Source organism: Telmatherina bonti, assembly GCF_933228915.1.
Source record: "Telmatherina bonti genome assembly, chromosome: 18".
NCBI classification, from domain to species: Eukaryota; Metazoa; Chordata; class Actinopteri; order Atheriniformes; family Telmatherinidae; genus Telmatherina; species Telmatherina bonti.
This window is the reverse complement of record NC_136616.1, coordinates 9,188,725-9,209,124: the sequence shown is the minus strand read 5'-3', so window position 1 is coordinate 9,209,124 and position 20,400 is coordinate 9,188,725. Positions and strand designations below refer to the sequence as shown.

The window sequence follows — 20,400 nt, the reverse complement described above, 5'->3', positions numbered from 1 at the left end:
GTAGAACAAACAAACAAAATATTATGGCATAAGTTTTATCTTATATTTTACTGTGTCCAGTATAATTCAGTGGCTAACTGTCTTTCTTTCCCCTTGTACTTCTGCACTTCTGCATTTTATCTACCGACATGCGGAGCAAAGTCATAAATACCATGAAAAGCTTGTTAATATAATGACAAAAGACTGTTTTTGGTTTGGGCAACGTAGGCAAGCATCCAGGGCGAAGTCTAAGAAAAGGTGCACTTTGCATGAGAGGGGAAAAAAACATGCACGATATACAGCACGTTTATGCAGAAGCAGAAGATAAACATGGATTGTGTCAGAGCGACTGGGTTCTTCATTACAGGAGTTAAATGGAATGATGGAAAATATAAAGTAAAATTAGCTGCCCAGGTGAGAAAACGAAGAAAAGAAAAATAGAAAAGGACAAAAGATAAATGTGTGCAAAGTATGCCATCATGTCATCTCTGAGTACGCAGCACTGAAACAGATGGCCACAGCCCAATGTAACTTAATGTGCAATATGTTGTGTAACTACTAATAGTTACACAATGTGTGTGATAAAACTCATGCTGCTTGTACGACTGAGCTGCCTTCAGGGGTAAACAAGATCATATCAAATGGAAAGAGTTGATATAAATTTTGACAGACTTTAGGAACACAAACAAAAGTTTCAACAGAACTTACATGAATTCAGCTGAACTGCAGATCTCACTGGATGGCCAAATGCGAATTTTTTTGCTCTGGGAGGTTTTACTGGAATGTTTCTCTGCTGTTTGTCGACAGCGACACCCAAGATCAACTTAAAAAGATAAAAACAAAAAGTTCACAAGCTGGAACTAAAACAAACAATCTCTGATGTTTCTCAGACAAAATGTCAAACTTGTTTTTCTCATTTTAAAAGTATATTAAAGAAAATATTCAGGATTTCTTGGTTATTAGTTTGAAAAAATGTATTTAATTTGGTATCTTATTTTTATGGAAATATTTGTGAAAATGAAATATAAAAGTAAAAGACAAGCTGGTTTTCGGGGTGCTGTCAGCGTTACCCCTGAGATATTGGAAGGTTTCCAGTTTCTGAAGGACGGTGATGAGATGAGATAGGTCCAAACAAGCCACAGATTTGTCTTTCAGCTCAATGCTGTAAGCAAAACAAACAAACAAACATTTGTTCATTTGTTCTCTCTACATTGCCAGTTACTTTTCATGCATCTGTCACTAATGGCTAAAAGTGTAAATGCTTTGTTGGTTCTGAGCATGAAATCAGGCTCCAAACTTTGAAAGTGAGTAAAGTTTCTGAGCTATCCTGGTGTAAATTGCATTTCCAAATCCTTCCAGTCATGTTCGCTCAGTAACTGTAAAACTACCACATTTTTAACACTAAAATGAGCATAAACCAGCAAATTACTTTGGAATTACGTTTCATTCTGAATGGTCATTTTTATTCGGAATGAAGTGTTTATATGGTCATTTTTCATATTTTTAAAGAGAATTTAACTTTTATTCAGAGTTAAAAAAGGAATTAAAACTGTAAATGTGGCACAAATGTGAGTTCTGGTTCCGCTACGAAGTAACGTTCCACGAAGTAACGTTCCACGAAGTAACGTTCCACGAAGTAACGTTCCACGAAGTAACGCGACACGAAGTAACGTTCCACGAAGTAACGTTCCACGAAGTAACGCGACAAGAAGTAACGCGACACGAAGTAACGCGACACGAAGTAACGCGACACGAAGTAACGCGACACGAAGTAACGCGACACGAAGTAACGCGACACGAAGTTACAAGACACGAAGTAACGTTCCACGAAGTAACGCGACACGAAGTAACGCGACACGAAGTAACGCGACACGAAGTAACGCGACACGAAGTAACGCGACACGAAGTAACGCAATGACAGGAAAAGTGAATGAATAGAATATTAATTACTTAAAAATTAATGCTGTTAGTGCTGTTATACCTAAATTCTGTTAGCTAAGACGAACTTAATCAGAGCAAAATAATAAATTAAATCTGTTCACACAAAATGTAAATATAAGTTTCTTCAATTTAAAAGATATTCTTACTTAACAGCTGGTTTCTTTACTTTTCCAAGTTTACACAAGTCTTTTTACAGCGTACCCTAAATGTAGTCATGCTTAACATTTCTTTATTAAAATATAAGCAGAGTTTTGTTATTTTATTCAGTAGAACCTGAACTTTTATCTGATTGCTTTGTAATTTGTGTTTACCTGATAATTTATCAGTTCCCAGTATCGGCTCAGTTGCAGCCCAAAAAAACAAAAGAAAGATAAAAAATAAAGAAATAATTGTAGCCGGAATCTTACCAAAAATGAGGAGGACAAGGAAACGGCTGCATCATCACATCCAGAGATTGGACTGTCTTTGGATCGAAATGATCCCAGCTGATTGAGAGGAGGGGAATGCAATCTACTGAGAATCCAAACCAGAGTAAACATTTAAAATGTGCCACAGTTTGTTTTCATGTTTAGATGGCCTTGTTATGGTGGAACTCACTGTGGACATTGTTAGACGGGACTTTTGAGTCTTGGTGTTTTCCTATGGCTGCAAGCTGAGTGGTTCTGGACAATTCATCAACTGAGGACTCTTCAGTGGGCCTTGGCTCAGTCGCAGGTTTAGACAAAGACCTGGGATGAAGATGAAACACAGTCTTATCAACAAACAGACTTTACGGGGGGGGTTTCATCCAGGACGTGCAAATAGCCACTTTTTTTTTTTTTATCACTAAGTAGATTATGTTTCTGATTTTAACAATCCATGTAATAACTGTGAGATTAGCGCTTACAGTGTAACAACACTTTGCTGAGTTGGATCCGTATTTTCTGATTATTCTGTTTAGAGCTGCAGAACTTTAAAGTTTCAGTATTCCACAGCAACCAGTGCACACTTACCGAACAATATTATCAACGGCTGTCAGGAGGCTGAATTTAGGCACACAAACCTCCCTCCAATCCTCCAAAATCTCTCTGTAAAACAGGGCTTGGAGTAATTATCTGACACAGTTCGCATAAATCTACAGTCAACAAAACTAAAAGCTAACAGTCAGTGTGTTTATCTCTCTAAACCACAGGTGTCAAACTCCAGTCCTGGAGGGCCAGTATCCTGCAGGTTTTTGTTGTCTCCATGCTCCGACCCCCCTGATTGAAACTCAGAAACAGGTTGACAAGAAGCTGCTGGGTCCATTTGATTTGGATCAGCTGTGTTTGTGCAGGGAAACCTTCTGCTTTACAATCATTTCAGTTACAGATATATAAAATATTAAATGTGCAAAAAATATTTAGTTCAGCTTTTATTTTAATGAGCTGATGTTGGAAGTGATGGCAGAAACACACTGAAAGAAGCTGGCAGTGGGCCATGCTTACCACTGAGGAAATCAGCTCTCCTACCAACAGGCTGGAAACGTATGATGATATCTGCTGGTGGATCTTTGGGGCAGTGTTGTTCTTTTCATCAAGTCCTTCATCATCTTAGCTGTATTTTATGGTTTATGATGCCTCAAATAGATCCAGACTCTGCTATGCTGTAATGGATGCTGTCTGCCCTTAAACCTATATAGCCAAACATTTCAATGCACGCATTTCCTGAGACATTTTGCAACACTTTATGGTAAAAGTTAGCTTCAAATCCTGTTGAACACAATCCGATACATGACTTCTGTCCCCTAATTCCAGGAACCAGAAGATTACACTATAATATTTTTGACTTATCTATGGTAATAATGGTAAATATCCTCCTCAGGTTTTGTTAAAGGGCCTGTAAAGAGCTCATATTTAAAAAAAATTGGACTTTTCCTGCTTTTTATGGCTTGGGCTTTAAAGGGTTAAGCTGGTTTTTTTTTTGTTTTTGTTTTTTTGTTTTTTTTCAAATGCTCATTTTTAGTAATCATCTAGATGGGAGTTAATTTTCCTTCATACCAGAAGAAATGCTTTCGGATCAAGTATCGGTATGATACATTGTAAATTGTGCCATCAGGTTGTAAATGGTCTCATCTTTTCCATTAAATGATTACATTTTTTCAGTTTTACCATCTGCTACATTCTTTATGTTCTGTTGGAATAGAAATGAGTTCATGAGTATTGCTCATTTTTTTGGAACTGGGGTCATATTAAGGGTCCTTTTATGCTCCTTTCCCATCATGTTTAAACAGCTGCTCTTTTATTTGCATTGAGAAAATGCAAATGAGATAGAATGGTGGAAATATGTTTTTACTGTTTTTTTTTGTTTTTTTTTAATGAAGCTTGATATACAAATAAGACGGAAAGGAAACAACTTCATGATAGATTAAAATGATACATTTAACAAGCTGTTTCCAGTCTGAGCTAACAATAAACTCTGACATAAGAGTGGATTCCCAGGAAGAGTATCTCAGATAATCCCAGAGATTAAATCAGTTCCTGCAGTAGAGACGTCTCCAGTTTCCACTTTTTGGTGTCCATCTCAGATGTTGTTTCTACTCCTCAAGTTGCTTCTGCTGTTTTACAGCAGCAAAGTCAAGTGAGTGTTAGCCTCAACCTTTATTTATTTATTTATTAGTGTGTATTTATTTATTTATCCATTTAGTGTGTGTTTACCAAAGGGTCTTTATCTCAATGCTGGAGCCCCACTTAGTCCCATCTTCACTGGAAAAATCCCAAAGTAACGCACTCAAACTATTTATTTAATTGAAACTAGATTGAGACTTTTGTTTTTTCTGTCCCATTTTTCAGTCACAAGTATTCTTCTTGTGAAGTAAACAAGTGGCAGCGTGATCCAGTTATTCCCATCGGCCCATACTCACAAATGTTCAGCAGAACTGCATGATTGACTGGGGAGCCATTTCACCCAGGCTACGACTCGGGAAGTCTCCGCGGAACGCTTCTTATTCTCATCCGTGCAGCGACATCCGTTAGCTTCAGGTTTCCCAGAATTAAAATGTCACAACATCAAAGGATAGATTTAAAAAAGATATGTTCCAATAAATTAATGTACATATAAAATATTAAGAAGTACATTTATTATCACTGGTCTGGCCTTTTTTAGCATCAGTTTTATGTCAAAATATTTGAACCTATGATGCTTTTAAAGTCGGAAAAAATGTTGGATTTCTAAATAAAATCATTATAAGTCAAACAATTTCTACTGAGTATCATTTGTGAAATCTGGCATTTGTCAAAGAGCAAAACAAGCTCACGTTTATGACTATGGAGGGACATCGCTGATGGTTTCCAGTCCTCAGAGGGGCCCATCTCTGATGGTTCCTTGTTGCCAAAATAATATGAAGAGGACATCTCTGGTGATTTCCAGCTTCCCAAGACATTTTCAGGCACCAGTATTGGAACATCAGGTGTTCTGGTTTCCTGCTTGACTTCTCTGGGTTTCTCTGTGGGTAGCTGGGTTTTAGGTCTGGATCTGGTCCGAGAGTCGTCAGGAATGCGAAGGCAGAACTCCCCATAACGCACAGACCCATCAGGTTTAGGCGTCATGTGTGTCCTCCATTCGTCTGTGGAGACGGAAGTTTCTAATCAGTGATGAGACGGCAACCAAACAGGTAGCAAAGTCTTCTTTAGATTAAAAAGTTTACAGTGTAACCAGGTTATGGGCTCTAGCTGGGGTAGGTGGTCGGGTTTCCCACTGTGGGTGATGCACCTGAACGCATCTTCAGCGGTGCGTCTTCCCCTTCCCCGTTACGTCCGACTCCCGTGATTAGTGATCGATAAAAGGTGTGCACGCCAGAGGTTTTCTGGCTGCTGGAATGAATGAGGTGTTGGAAAGGAGCCGGTGGGGGTGTCCAGAGCTCCGTTTGAATAGGGGCTCAACCTGATCAAGTGAGTAGCTGCGCTCTTATGTGACTTAAGGATGGGATGAGTTTAATCTGTGCCTTTTCTATTTGCAGTGGACCTCTGCTGTTTAATTTATGCTCTCGCTCTTAATATACAATCGGTCAGTGCTGCGTGTGTACAGTGCTCAGTAAATCTTAACTGCAGTTTTTGTAATATTGGTGCCCGATGACTTTGGTTAGGTTAAGTGGACGACTTAATTTCTTTACTAATGTTTGGTTTTGTTACTAATTTTGGTTTGTTGTGTTATTTTGTTTTGTTTGGGGGGGGGGGGTTCAGTTAACCTGATCTAAGCCTTTCTGGCGCTTTATGTCTCTAGAAATTGAGCTATAGCCCATTTTAAGAGTTGTTATATATATATATATATATATATTTTTTTTTTTTTTTTTTTTTTTTTACAAGTAGTTTGTCAAATAAAACATGTTTTTACTAGCTTTTTTTGACTCTGTTCCTTCAGTTGCCACACCTACCTGCTTTTGTAGTTTGTCCTAGGTTTGGACTGATGGTGATTTAGGTTGGCGTGCTTTTTCATCTCTTTACACCATCAATAGAGGTAGAACTCGGTTACAACAGTTTAAAAAAAACAAAACTTTCCCAATAATCTGAAGAGTTGTGAATTTTTGGGAACTTTAAGAAGCAAAGAAGCAATCCCATATAAGTGCTTAAATTCACATGAAACTACTGGAATTTTGCCACAAAAGTTCACACTTTGTCTGAAACACAACACATATTCCTCCATTTATAAACTGATTGGTTTAACTTTAAAGTACAATAAATATTTATATATAAATCAGCTTTATTATGAGTTAAACTGACTGTATGTGTAATGTAATGTGTAACGAAATCAGACACTGAACTCACTTTCTTCAGCTGCCTGGAGCAGAAGAGTCATGAAAAGCAGCTGACTGATGAAGAAGAGGACCATCATGGATCTGGATCCAACCACTGTCAAGTTCCAGTCATGCAAACCGTGTTTCTTCAGGCGACGTGCAACCCTTCAGTCATAGAGGAGCCTCACAATCTGATCAAGCAGTCGCACAGAAGGAAGGAAGTTAAGGCTGAAAACTTCCCGTCACTGTTCTGATGGCTGTTCTGTGATGATTTTGTGTTCATTAAATCGCAGCAGTGAAAAGTTTAAGTTTAGTGTTGATAAATCCTGAAGCTCCAACCTGAAAGGTCTTTTTATTCTGCCAAACTCTCCGATCACCGATCACATTATCCGACCACCGAAAAATAAATTGGTGATTATTGTTATGTGTCGACCACTCAAAGCCTTTTTACGCAAGATGTGACATTCACCCTTTCACACTCTCTCTCTCTCTATCTCACACACACACACACACACACACACACAGCCTTCCCATTGGTACTACCACCTCCTGGAGGTTATGTTTTTAATGCTGCTGGTTTATCTGTTAGCTCTCTAATCTTGTTCTCGCCATTGAGCTGATGTCTCACTGTTTTCTTTACTCGCTGCAGATGTTTGGTTGTGGCAGCTTTCCTTGTGCCCTCTTCATGCTTGCTCTTTGCTTGTGAGATGCCAAGGTGCTTGTAGTCCAGGACTGCAGTGTCCTCTATATGGACTGTCTTCCGTAGATCAGTGTCCCACTCACTCTTAGCGTACAGCTTGATGTCATGTAGAGGAGGTGGCTGATGGCGGCCCCATTCCTGAGGTGGAATCCATAGCCAGGAATTGATCTTGTTGATTGATCAGCTGAGGCGGTTGAGGCCTATGCAGAACAGCAGCGGGGACAGGGCATCTCCTCGGTATGGGCCATATATGATGCAGACTTGTGCAATTGGCTCAAAGTTGGCCTCCAGGCTGGTCCACCACAGTCTGAGTTTCCAACCAAGGCTGTCAGACTGCCGTTGATCTCTTTACAACATCAGACATTCCAGGATCCATATGTGAGGCATTGAGTTGCAGGCTTTCAGGTAGTCAATCCAGGCGGTGCACAGGTTTGTCTGTCTGGTTTTGCGGAGTTGGGGGACTGTTCTGTCAACCAGCAGCTGGTGTTTGGCTCCTCTGGTTCCTTTACCAGTGCCTTTCTGTGTCTCTGTCATGTATTGATCCATGTGCCCACTTATCTTAACTGCTATGATGCAACATAGCAGCTTCCATGCTGTGGAGAGGCAGGTCATCCGTTGGATGGGACTGCTTCTTTCTGGGGGTCTGTTTCTCCAACTTGTCAGCCATTCAGGCTGGTCCCATCCTTCAGCAGATGGTTCATTTGTGCTGTCAGGTGCTCATGGAGGGAACTTGGCATCTTTATTTCTATATCTATATATACATTACCAAGCAAATGTTATGCTTTATTTTACATAAGTACTGTTTGTATTCACTGTATGCTCTCACACACTTACACACCCACACACACACACAGAAGCCAACAAAGTGTGCTAGCTGTCACATCCAATGTCATTTTCATATTAATTTTCTCTTGCTTTAACTTGATCAAAAGTCTAAAAAATTAATTGGACACAACCTATTTTAAATGATCTCTATGATTTGTTGACAGTTGGTCTGCATCGTCATCAAACATCAAAACTTTTACTCAATTTTTTTAAGTAATTTTGTCATTGGTTTCTGAAATGTGTTCATGATTAAAGAACAAGGCATTTAGATGGTATTCTGAACTAAAAGTAGATTTCAGTGTAATAATTCATTTGTGTTTAATCGGTTTTCATTTGGCTCAAGTCAAAATCTGTTGAGGCTTTACCTGGTTTCTGTGCAGCAAAAAGCGTCTCACAGCAAGAAGGATGTGGTTTTATGTGAGTCTACAACCTTCTGGTGTTGATTTCAAGCCTCAAATCTTCAACCCATAAAACAGATAACCCATAAAAAAGATAAAAGATTTTATTACTATTAAATATGTGGGGATTTTTTTAATGTCTTTTTGTTGGATAAAAAAATTCTCAACCTTTAACGTAGGAACGACAGACTAACACATCAGCAACAAAGAGTCTTTAGTCCGTTGTCTGACGAACCCAACAGGCTTATACGCGGTGCATTGTGTCAGCCAACCCCAAACAAAGCACTTCTTCAAATTTTCTGCAGTAATTGCCCGTTTCTTTTACTCCCCAGATTAAATATCTTCCCAACAATCACTTCCAAATAAAAGTTGTAGCATCTTTCACCACATGTCCAGTCAGGTCATGTCAGATTTCAGCTCGTCACACACCGTTGCACAGTCAGCAGGTGATGAGCAGCCTGTTCTGGTACTGGTCCAGGCACTGGTCTTTCTGGCATGGTCTGGACTTGTGAATGGTCTGCTGTTTTTACAGCACTGATAAGTGTCACAAAACCTAAATAATTCCATTTCATTGTTTTCAAAGGCTTAAATAAAGAAATGAGTCATGTTTCAGGTCATTTCCATTTAATCTGATGTCTGTTCCTCGCAGCTTGAACTTAATTCAAGTTGTTCCCATAAACACTGAATTCATTTAAAGATTTCTGTCTCAAAACTTGGGATGAAAACCTGGATTTCCTGACAAACTGTTGGTCTACTCTATGGCACATTGCTGCCAGTGGGCCAGGATCCGCTGACCTCATGTCTGGCACTGCATTACTTAGAAGTTGAAGGTTCATGGCATCGGTCTCCTTCAGCTTGTTGAGCGGTGCTGTAGCACAGCTGCTAATCATATCCATTCATTCAGGAAGCAGATATAAAAATGTATTCATACATCTAACAAGATGGAATCCTTTTGTCATTGTTCATCTTTCACTGGACGCACAAACCACCCACCTTTCTTCAAACATGGATGTCCCACGACTTAGCCTGCCTCTTCACGCCCTCCTTGGTTCTGGCCATGTCTCTGTTGCCACAGCTGATGAAGCAGCAATCTGAAATTTATAAAAATGATTTGCAACAGAGACACTGTCGAATCCCAGTTTACATCAGAGTAATTGTTGCACAGCAGCTGGGTAAGTCATGTATAAGTTTAGATAAAATATTTATGTAACCAGCTGAATGACACTTGCCAGGTAAACATGTCCAGGTATGAGAACCTGCATCGGAGAGGATTTCGGTATGAGAGGGTGGAATGCCTCTTGTTAATGTCTGTTGTCTGACATCTTCAACACACACGGGCGGGCACGCGACTTGCTCCGGATTAACTGCAGCACTTGATCCTTTTGGTAACCAATGGTTACATGAAAATGAACCCCATTTTTCTAAGAAAATATGACTGTTATAATCCTGGTTACCTGGAATCAGCCATTATTTATTCCCATCATAAAATCATGTTTTGGATATGATTGCATTTTTAGTGAAGATTTGATCAGTTCTAACAGGTCATTTGATTAAATGTTTTTATTTAACACCAGAGACTAAATCTCACAGATTCATAAGAAAAAGGTGATTTTAAATCCCATTTCTTTTCCCTTCTGGCTGGACCACCATAAACCACCACAGTTTACGTAAAGATAGTTTATGACATCAACAAGACCGAGCGCCACATGAACACAAAGGTGAATGTCTGCACAGATTGGACCTGCTGCCAACCACTTATCAAGTCTGAAAGGGAATGTGAACCTCTGCATTTCTTTAGCTGTACAGCTGAGTTTTTGTATTGTAGGTAAACTGTAAAATCTCACTTGTCTGCTTCACTAAAACATACATAAACTAGTCTGTCAAACCTTTACAAACATGAAATTATGATTTTAAGTTCATGAGACTTGATTTGATTTGGCAAATTTCTCATAAATGTTGTTTTTCTATTCAACACATGACGACAGTCCAAAGTAACTGCTTAACTTAAAACTGTCGTGACTTTGCAGCAGGAAGTTTCAGACGGTGGAACAGCCTGTTTCTCTGTCAGCGCCTCACACTCCCCGGATCAGTTTAAGTCCGGTCTGAAAACCCGGAACTTCTCCTGGCGTTTAAGAACTAGCTAAACTGGGTATCTTGGTCATTTCTATCAACATGTTTACAGATTTTTTTTACTTGTGTTTTATTGTGTTTTTTTTTTTTTTATTGTGTACTTGTTGTCCCCATAGTACTTTCTCCCATGGACTAACCAAAGATAGTACTTATGAATATTATTACTATCTGTAATTTTAAAATAATTTTCATTTTGTGCCATGCAAATTTGAACTGAATTGAATTGAAGTGAATTGAACTTAATTGAGTTTAACTGAATTGAATTAAATTTACTGAATTGAATTGAAATAAAATTAAATTAAATGAATTGAATTAAATTGAATTTAACTGAATTGAATTGAATTGAATGGAATTAAATTGTATTTACTGAATTGAATTTAACTTAAACTGAACTGAACTGAGTTTTATTGAATTGAGTTTACTTGAATTGTATTTACTGAATTGAATTGAGTTGAATTGAATTTACTAAATTGAATTTAACTTAATTGAATAGAATTGAATTTAATTAATTTAAATGAATTGAGTTTAATTGAATTGAATTAATTTAATTTACTGAATTGAATTGAATTGAATTGAATTAAATGTCTTTGCAGCCAGACCTTTGCGTGTTCAGGGTTTTTAGACAAACTAGTGTCAGCCAACAGACATTTTGGCGACGGTAAAGCAGCGGGCTGATGACTGGATTTAAGCGTATGTCTGAAACTCTGGTGAAAGGTGGATGACTGATGAACACATTATTCCTGTCTGTTTGACCGAGACCTGGTTTCTTCACACCAGAAGCTTTGGAGCTGGAGATTATTAATGCTAACAGAGATTGTTGTAAAACAAAAAGATTTTAATTTTTCCTAAATAACACAAAATAAGAACAAGAAAACTAAACAAGAGAAAACTTGAGACATTTCAGCTTGGATGACTGAAATATGGATATGGCTGTTTATTTGAGAGGTTTTCAGAAATCAGTCAAAATCTTTATGTGTGTTGAGTTAGTGATCAAATATATCATATAAAAACAAAAGAAGTGTATTACTGATCAGCTAAAGTAAAAGTTTTAAAGCTTCATACAGTAAATTATCTCTAATATGTTAATAGCAGTGAACCTCATTGCCCTTTGGCACAAATGACCCCACCTTCCCCTTGAAGGTAACAGCGTCAGGCATAAAATACCTGCAGCTGAACAGGACCAGAAAACAGGAATAAACCAGCAAAGGATCCCGAAAGAGTCTTAAATCTGCTGTTAACTTAGGCCTCATCGATGGTCTCCATGGAAGGACGGCTGGTCTTAAGCCAGTCTGCGGGGAAACAGGGCTGAAAACCTCTGTCCACCTCTGTCCACCTGACACAGGAACAGGACTAACATGTCTCAACTGGTCTGAAGGAGGCATGGATCCTCCCAGACGGTGGAATCATCTTTACAGAAAGCAAAAGGCAGAAAAATCCAACAGAGGACTTGGAAAAGCCGATCAAGAAGTCTGCAGAAATATTCCAGATTAAGTCCAGTCTATGAAGATGAATAAAACTGTTTAGAGCAAACTGATTTTCACGCTTCTCTGAGGTTTTCTACAGAATACATTCCTGATAAATAGTAATAAATAGATTACCGGGAAATAAAATAAAACAAAAGAGGGATTAATAGAAACATTTGTACCTTATTTATATTTAAATATGAGTTAAAAGTCAGTTTCAGTCATGTTTCGTGTTTTTAAAAATTAGCTCTAAATTACAATTTTATTTTTCTCATCAAAGTAAAAAGAAGAAATGTAACTTGTGAGAAAAATAGTTTTTATTTAAAATAAAAAATGATTAATTATTTTTTACATTTACAGATATTCAGAAGAAAAAAGCAACAGTTTCAAACTAGTAGCTGTGATGTAACAAGGTTTATAATGTTGGATAATATAAAACATGTAAAATGCATGCTAATAAAAAAGCAATGATCTCATTTTACTGCTGACAAACAGAAGAAGTCTTCAGGATGAGCAGGCGGCCGTTTAAAAGGAGTTCTCGTCCACAGATCTCATGATGCCCTCGGCCCAGGACAAAGTCGGATCCACACAGATGTGGCGACCTAATTTCTTTGTAACAAAACTGAGACAGAGACACAAACGTCATTTTCAGACTTAATATTTTCATTTTTATAAAACACACAGCTATAAAACAAAGTGTGTTCATGAACCGTCGACTATTTACATAATAAGTGGCACTGAATAGGTGAAACGTGCTGAGACTGAGGTAAAGCCAGTCTGGAGATCTTACATGACTGCAGACTTGGGGCAGCGGTGATCAGTCACATAATAGGATTTGATGAGATTTTTGTTCAACCTTCTCGGGTAGAACTGGAAGCAACAATCATCAGGACCAATCGCATCTGAATAAAAGAGCATTTATCCTGGTTAGGCTGGTTTTAGAGGCGCCTCCTCTGCCTGAACTACACAATGTGAGACCATCTTACTGTTGCAGACGACTGCAGAGAACAGCGCAGCTCCCAGGATGCAGAGCAGAAGGATGTGAGCGGTCCTCATGGTGACTCGATATTCCCCTGGAGACGGTGATGTTGGAGAGTTTCACCACAGCGGCTCCTCAAAACACAAATAGAAGCTTTTAAACAAAAGAGGATATGGTGTCACATTTATCAAGACAGAAAAAGGTGTGTCGATAGTGTGTGAAAGGAGGGCGGCTGTGGTTACGATGGAAACTTTCCACTCTGTCACACTGCATCGGTAGGTCACAGAGGAAACACACCTGTGGTTAGCCCCAAAGTGTTGCTCAGACCCGACATACAAACATTTCTAATGCTTCTATAAAAACTTTGAAGGCAGCAGATGAAGAGGAAAGCCCCGAAACAGGCTGAAAATACACAAAATATCACATTGTTCTTGTTTTTCATCCTGATTAAAAGCCCCGGTGTAAGTTTGCCGTTTTGTTTGATTCACTCCAGAGCTGAGACAAACACTGAGGCAACACGTTTGCCCACACCATGATGTTACCACCACCGTGTTTTACCAATGAAAGAGACTCTTATGCAAAGTTTTAACTTCCCCAGACGTGTTCATATTCTGTCTCTACAGAATTATTTTGGTTTTCTAAACATGACATTCAGACACTTTGGTGTAGAAATAATCCCACATCCTGGCCTTCTCTCACAGGCCTTCCTACAGGACAGATTTTTATTGGTCAGATTCTCGTTAGGACCTAAACCTTGATCTGAGGTCTTCAGAAACCTCCTCGACAGAATGCGGTGCTGCACGTCCACGGGATCTGCCAACCATCCGATTTGTAGATAAATACTGTCAGTACCACCAGAACCCTGGTATCAGTTTTACCAAAACTAAATATTTGTCCCACATTTTACATGCTTACTTATGAACCAATCAGACGTCTGTAATCTCTGACCAATCACAGAGAAGAGATGGGTAGTTAAGTCTTTACTATTAACTCATTCTGCTAAGAGTTCGTTAACATTTTATTATGCATAAACTAACCAGGAGGCCTGTCCAGCGTGTATCCCGCCTCTCACCCAAAGACTGCTGGAAAGGCTCCAGCATCCCGCGACCCTTCATCGGACTAAGTGGTTTGGAATGAATGAATGAATGAATGAATGACTGAACTGATCAGCCTCCGTGGAGCCATGACGGTTGTATTGACCTTGGTCACTTCTGTCCATGGATGATTAGGAATTACAGAAATCCAAATGGTTCCTCAGTCGATGCGTAAAATGTGGGACAAGAGTTTTGTTCGTGTAAAAGTGACCCAAAAAAAAAATTTTTTTTAAATAAAAAAATAAATAAATAAAAGTAACTGGTATTTTTTTTAGGGTTTTAGACTTAATCCATACATATGTTTTATTTGTACCTGGAACTGTGCAACACTTAGCCATACAAAGGTAAAAGTTCGGTGAAAGTGACAGAACTCTTACATCGAGTTGTCTCATTAAAACCACAACAAACCCTGAGATCAGATTTTATATTACTAAGATAATCCTTTCAATGTTGAGAAGTTTTAGTAAAGATGTTTATCGGAAATGAGAAACGCAGAAAGAGGCTGACGCGTGGTTAACGTGGTTCACCTTTAAAATCGTTGGATCATTTTCATGTTTGCAGCTCAGACTTGCTGCATCATGTTAATCAGCATAACCACAACCACGCTCTCTTTATGACATTTTCACACATAAAAAAACACACAAAGCAGCTCCTGGTTCAATATGTACATATTTTTATTATAATAAAACCATTTCTATACATTTCAAGTGAGATACAGTTTCATGAGGACCCTTCTGCTGCCTCCACATGTCCATCATTCCTTTACAGTAAACGGGTCTCTTAGGAAAGGAAATTAAAGTCAAGAGGACAACAAATAAAAGCAAGACATCAGCAAACAGAACTGATTAGGCAAGATATTCATTCTTATTTAAATTTAGTTTCATTTTAGGTTTTAGGTTCTGTGGACCAACGACAACAGAAACCGTTGATAGAGCTGATACACTGCGGCTTTATCGTTACAATTTACCAATAAGATCTTTGGATAAATATAATTATACTGCAGACATACAGAAATAAAACACCTACACAGCAACTTTAGCATGGTAATGTGAGGGGGGGTGGAAAATAAAAAGGATGGAAAAGTGACACCTGTTAGAAGCCTGTCTGACAGAGGTGATGGGAGGCACAGCTCAACTCGAACGCTGACATGTTTGTGCAAAAAACTTTATTGCAGTCCTGCGGTGTGTGACCACAGTAAAGGAGTGGGGGGAAGGTGAGGGGGTGTGTTAAAAGTCTGCTGCACACACACACACACACACAAATCTACCAGCAGCCACAAAGCAGCCGAGGTGACGATGACAAGGTCGTGTTTTTTAGAACCTAAAAAACATGTTTTATACCTCGGCTGTGCCCGACGCAGAAGTCTGACCTCAATATTAATATCACAGAAGTGTCAGGAATATAACCGGACAGGGAAACATCAGCAGCACAACACGAGGAAGCAGCGTCATGAGCAAAAAGCACAACACGCCCACCTACAAACGTCTCGTTTTTAATTCATTTTCACCAGCTTCAGCAACAAATGGGCTTTAAAAGACAGAAAAATCCTCCCTTTCTGGGAAAAATAAGACTTTGTATTTTCTCCTCTACAGAACTGTAGATATGAGCCATCACCCACGTCTGGCCAGGCGGAGTGACACATTTACCACAGTGTGAATACACCGTCAGGGCCACAGACGACACGGTTTACACACAGACCAGGTGGCCTCTGAAATGTCAGAATAATGTTTTTATTTTTCACATATCGAAGCCACAAATGGATGCTTTCTACATGTTTTCACACCGTGAGGAGGAACAAGCAGGTGCATGAAACAAGGAAGTTAGTGGTTGTTTGCAGGTTTAAACCTGCTGGTTTGGTCCGACACGAAGCTCGTATTAAAGTGCGTTAAAACCGTTAGCATTAGCACATCAGTTTGCATCAAAACAACGGTTGGCTTGGAGGATATCGTGTCGTCACAAAAACAGCTTTAAACTGCAGAGCTTGTCTGAAAATCTGCAGGTTTCTTTTACAGTTTTTAATTCAACTGACAGCTTTTTATACCAGGTTCAATTAAAAAGGGAAACTGTTTCCAGAACAGAAGCATTTTTCCAGCGATGCGGTCAGACATACGGCTGTGAATCAGGACTTCACCAGTTTAAAGTGGCTTTTTCTGTCATAACCTCAACATTAAAACATAAGAAAACAATTCCTTCAAATGAAACTGGGAGATTTAACTCCCAGTTGTCCTCTAGAGGGAAAACTTTCCCTTTCTTCAGGTCAACATGGCGTAAGCAGCAAAGCTTCCAACTCAATGAGAGCGTTTTTAAAAACAAGTCTGCAAACGTTGGATTGAGAAAAGCTTCATTACAGTCTTCATTTAGCTGGTTCTGAGTCATCGTTACCTCTCGTCAGTGTTTGGATAAATATTAAATAGTTAGACAAAAGACATCAACACCGAGCTCAAATGCGCCTCCAGCAGATCAGACATCTCTAGGAACGTGCATTTTGTTTCAGCAACACTCGATTTTTATGGGTTTTAGCCTAAAAAAGGTTTCCTGGAATGACTGAGTGTGACAGAAATGAACCTCGGAGGATATTCATGATGAGTGAACAAGACAAACGCTTCCAGCTGCCACAGAAAGGAAACAGGTGAGTTTGTTGGTCTGAAACCATGACGGTGACTTTCCCTGACTTTTATTCATCTAAAGACCGAGGAGTTACGCGTCGTAGCGATAGCGGAGGCGCTGAGTGGACGTAGGAACTGTGGAGGTCTGAGTCAGTCTGGTCCAGACATGAATGTGGGAGTGTGTTACATTCTTCACCTTGTCCCAGCTACAGTTTCCAGTCCACTGCTGGGTTTTGGGGCTGAGAGAAGGTGGGAAGGGGAGTGGGAGTTAAATAAGGCCTCGTTTTCCTTTTCCTGCCTCATCAGGGACAGACCCTTCTGGATCCCAGCAGCTGCAGCCTGACTGGGCTGCTTCTGATCTCAGCTCAGCGCTTCAGCACCAGACTGCTTCACTCCAGACTTCTTCTGCTCCGTCAGCGCCTGCAGGACCTGAAGACGACGGCAGGGAGGGGGTCATGTGATTAGTTTATTGCAGACAGCGAGAAGGACAGGAATCTTTGGAAAAACGCACCTGTGACCACTTCCTGTTGCGGCTGCTCATGTGAACAGCAGCGATGTGCTGGAAGAGCTGCTCGGCTGGGATGAGGTCAGGCAGCCGGGTGAGGAACTGAGCCATGTGGATGAAGTCCATGCAGGTCAGGACTTCCTGGTAGAGACGCAGCAGGCCCAGCGCCGTGCGGAACAAGAACTCCTCGCCATCCCTGCAGAACACGTCCCAAACCCGACAGGCCAGGTCCAGAGGCAGCGACTTGCTGTACAGAGTGAAGATCCTGGAGGAGGAGGAGGAGGAATCATGATGGTTGTTCAGTCAAAAAGAATAAATCAACTCTCTGTAACGGCAGAGCGGTCCACTCCTGATGAGATGGTTTTATCTCCTAACTGGTTTGTGCTCCAGTTACAGCATTCTGGGGCCCTTAGGGGACACTAAAGGCTCCATCAACACAAACACTCACTAGTTCTGGATCTACTGTCAGAATCAACAAGCAGTCCTGGTGGTCCGGACCACGGTGGTCCGTCCTGACTAAGCTGATATAAATCCACACAGTAAACTCCTGTCCAGCTGGGTTCTAGCATCGCTGCCACTCCATCTGCGTGAACTCAGCCATCCTGCCTGCTTGGCATGAATAACTTGTGTTACTTCATAGTGTGGACATTTTAACATGTGATCAACACAGTTCTGTTGGTTGTTCTTTAACGTTGCAGAAGAAATATTCACCAGATGTCCAACACTTCCGTCTGATTGTTGCTCACAGCGCCTCCAGAGGATTATTAGTGTGAATGCAGATCCACCGGTTCGCCTCCTGCACCGTTTGACCCACCTCACACACTCCTCACACACTCAACTCAGAAACTCTCCAGTGCTCCCAGAAGGTGTGTGTCATGACTTTCAGTCTTTCTAACTCCTAATGTTTCTTGGTTAATAAGCTTTTTGTAAAAGTGTAAATCCGTCTTGTGATTGGATAAAACCCTTCAGACCAAATGCGGGTTTGACAACGTAGAAATTCAGCTCAGTGATTGGTTGACTGGTCATACTGAGCTGAAAACTGCTCCACCACGGTGCACCAGTATGCCATGTCCAGTAAAGCACATTACTGCACCAGCTTCAGATCCACAACTTTTCTATTTAAAACTCCATTTTCTGCTTCTCCATTAGCAAATGATTCATCTTTAGCTGTTCCACAGCGTTTCATTTCAACCCACTGTATCAATACTGGAACTCATAACCTTCCAATGGTTTCTCTGCCTCCGCTTGAATTTACCAAGAATTAAATGGCAAGACTGGAGCTGATTAAGTGGCATCTGAGTGTAAAAACGTCTTGATGTTTCTTATTAACTGAGTGTTCTTAGAACTAGAAATTTCCACTATAACCATTGAGCCCACTGACACAGACCCTGTCTACACAGACCCTGTCTTCACATCAGCCCTTCCTGTTTACTCAGAAAGACACGACTAACGTGACACAAGAGCTTTTTAACAGGATGGAGCACAAAGTGCACTCTGCATGTAGGCGGAAGCAGACGCATCTTCATCTCTCCCCGTGTCAGAGGACAGAATGGCAACTAACTCCAAACATTTTACATTTTATACTTTATTCATACGTGGAAACATCGGAGACAAAGACTCACCAGTCAATTAAATAAATATCAGGGGTCAGGTTGTTCCTCTTGAAATGTGCAAAGAGCTTTGGTAGATTTTCTTCAAAGAACACTTCAAATGCTGCGAAGTACGTCAACATCTGCAGAAGAGAGAAGGTGGTCTTAGAGAGAAACACATCCACAAAAACCACACAGATACTGGGTCCCAGTCAGTTACTGGGTCCCAGTCAGTCACTGGGTCCCAGTCAGTCACTGGGTCCCGCAAGGTTACTGGGTCCCAGTCAGTTACTGGGTCCCAGTCAGTCACTGGGTCCCAGTCAGTCACTGGGTCCCGCAAGGTTACTGGGTCCCAGTCAGTTACTGGGTCCCAGTCAGTCACTGGGTCCCAGTCAGTCACTGGGTCCCGCAAGGTTACTGGGTCCCAGTCAGTTACTGGGTCCCAGTCAGTCACTGGGTCCCAGTCAGTCACTGGGTCCCGCAAGGTTACTGGGTCCCAGTCAGTCACTGGGTCCCAGTCAGTCACTGGGTCCCGCAAGGTTACTGGGTCCCAGTCAGTCACTGGGTCCCAGTCAGTCACTGGGTCCCAGTCAGTCACTGGGTCCCGCAAGGTTACTGGGTCCCAGTCAGTTACTGGGTCCCAGTCAGTCACTGGGTCCCAACAAGGTTACTGGGTCCCAGTCAGTCACTGGGTCCCACAGGTTACTGGGTCCCACAGGTTACTGGGTCCCAGTCAGTCACTGGGTCCCAGTCAGTCACTGGGTCCCACTCAGTCACTGGGTCCCACTCAGTCACTGGGTCCCACAGGTTACTGGGTCGCACAGGTTACTGGGTCCCACTCAGTCACTGGGTCCCAGTCAGTCACTGGGTCCCACAAGGTTACTGGGTCCCACTCAGTCACTGGGTCCCACTCAGTCACTGGGTCCCACTCAGTCACTGGGTCCCACTCAGTCACTGGGTCCCACTCAGTCACTGGGTCCCAGTCAGTCACTGGGTCCAGATATATTACTAATTAGGAATAGTGATGAAATAATGGTACAAAACTGTAGTAAATACAGTTTGTATTCAGCTGACATCACATCAGCGTTGGTAGTTATGCATCACATGAAGTGGCGGTCTCACTGTAAACCAGAGTGTGGTGAAGGTGTTGGAAACTGCCTCGTCTTTGTGTTGTTCAAATGATTTAAATTGTGAAACTGCTTTCGGTGACTTCGGGGCTCTTTGTCCCGACTATGAGGCTAATGAATGTAAAATGAATGAATAGATATACTGTAGCACCATAAAGGCCAACCAACACAACAAAACTCAGTTTAGCTACTATCCTCACAAAGCCAATTCCACCTGGCGCCACCACGCATCAAAAACGTCTTCTTGGCTTTATTCCAGCAATAAAACACCATTATTTTTGTTCTTTTCTGACAGAAAGTGTTACTTTCTGATCACT

At 40.8% G+C, this 20,400-nt stretch overlaps 2 protein-coding genes across 2 annotated transcripts in view; both read right to left on the bottom strand.

Annotated features, from left to right (window-relative positions):
• Positions 1–567: 567 nt before the first annotated feature.
• Positions 568–5,268, bottom strand: LOC306769012 (uncharacterized protein; the record flags this gene model as incomplete). Its single annotated transcript, XM_079257512.1, has 7 exons — positions 5,192–5,268; positions 4,799–4,910; positions 2,913–2,987; positions 2,518–2,648; positions 2,328–2,433; positions 1,050–1,141; positions 568–593 (listed from the first exon to the last, which is right to left on the bottom strand). Exons 1-7 carry the CDS (start codon positions 5,244–5,246, stop codon positions 568–570), a joined length of 597 nt encoding a protein of 198 aa, XP_079113638.1. The 5' UTR covers positions 5,247–5,268.
• A 9,644-nt stretch (positions 5,269–14,912) lies between these two features.
• tbc1d14 (TBC1 domain family, member 14) overlaps positions 14,913–20,400 on the bottom strand; it is a gene marked incomplete at its 5' end in the record, with an annotated part of 46,559 nt that continues 41,071 nt past the window's right edge. The window contains 3 exons of the mRNA XM_079257511.1: positions 14,913–17,291; positions 17,374–17,632; positions 18,990–19,099. Of these exons, the coding sequence (XP_079113637.1) occupies positions 17,223–17,291; positions 17,374–17,632; positions 18,990–19,099 (438 nt within the window). The 3' untranslated portion in view covers positions 14,913–17,222. The remainder of the gene's footprint in view (positions 17,292–17,373; positions 17,633–18,989; positions 19,100–20,400) is intronic.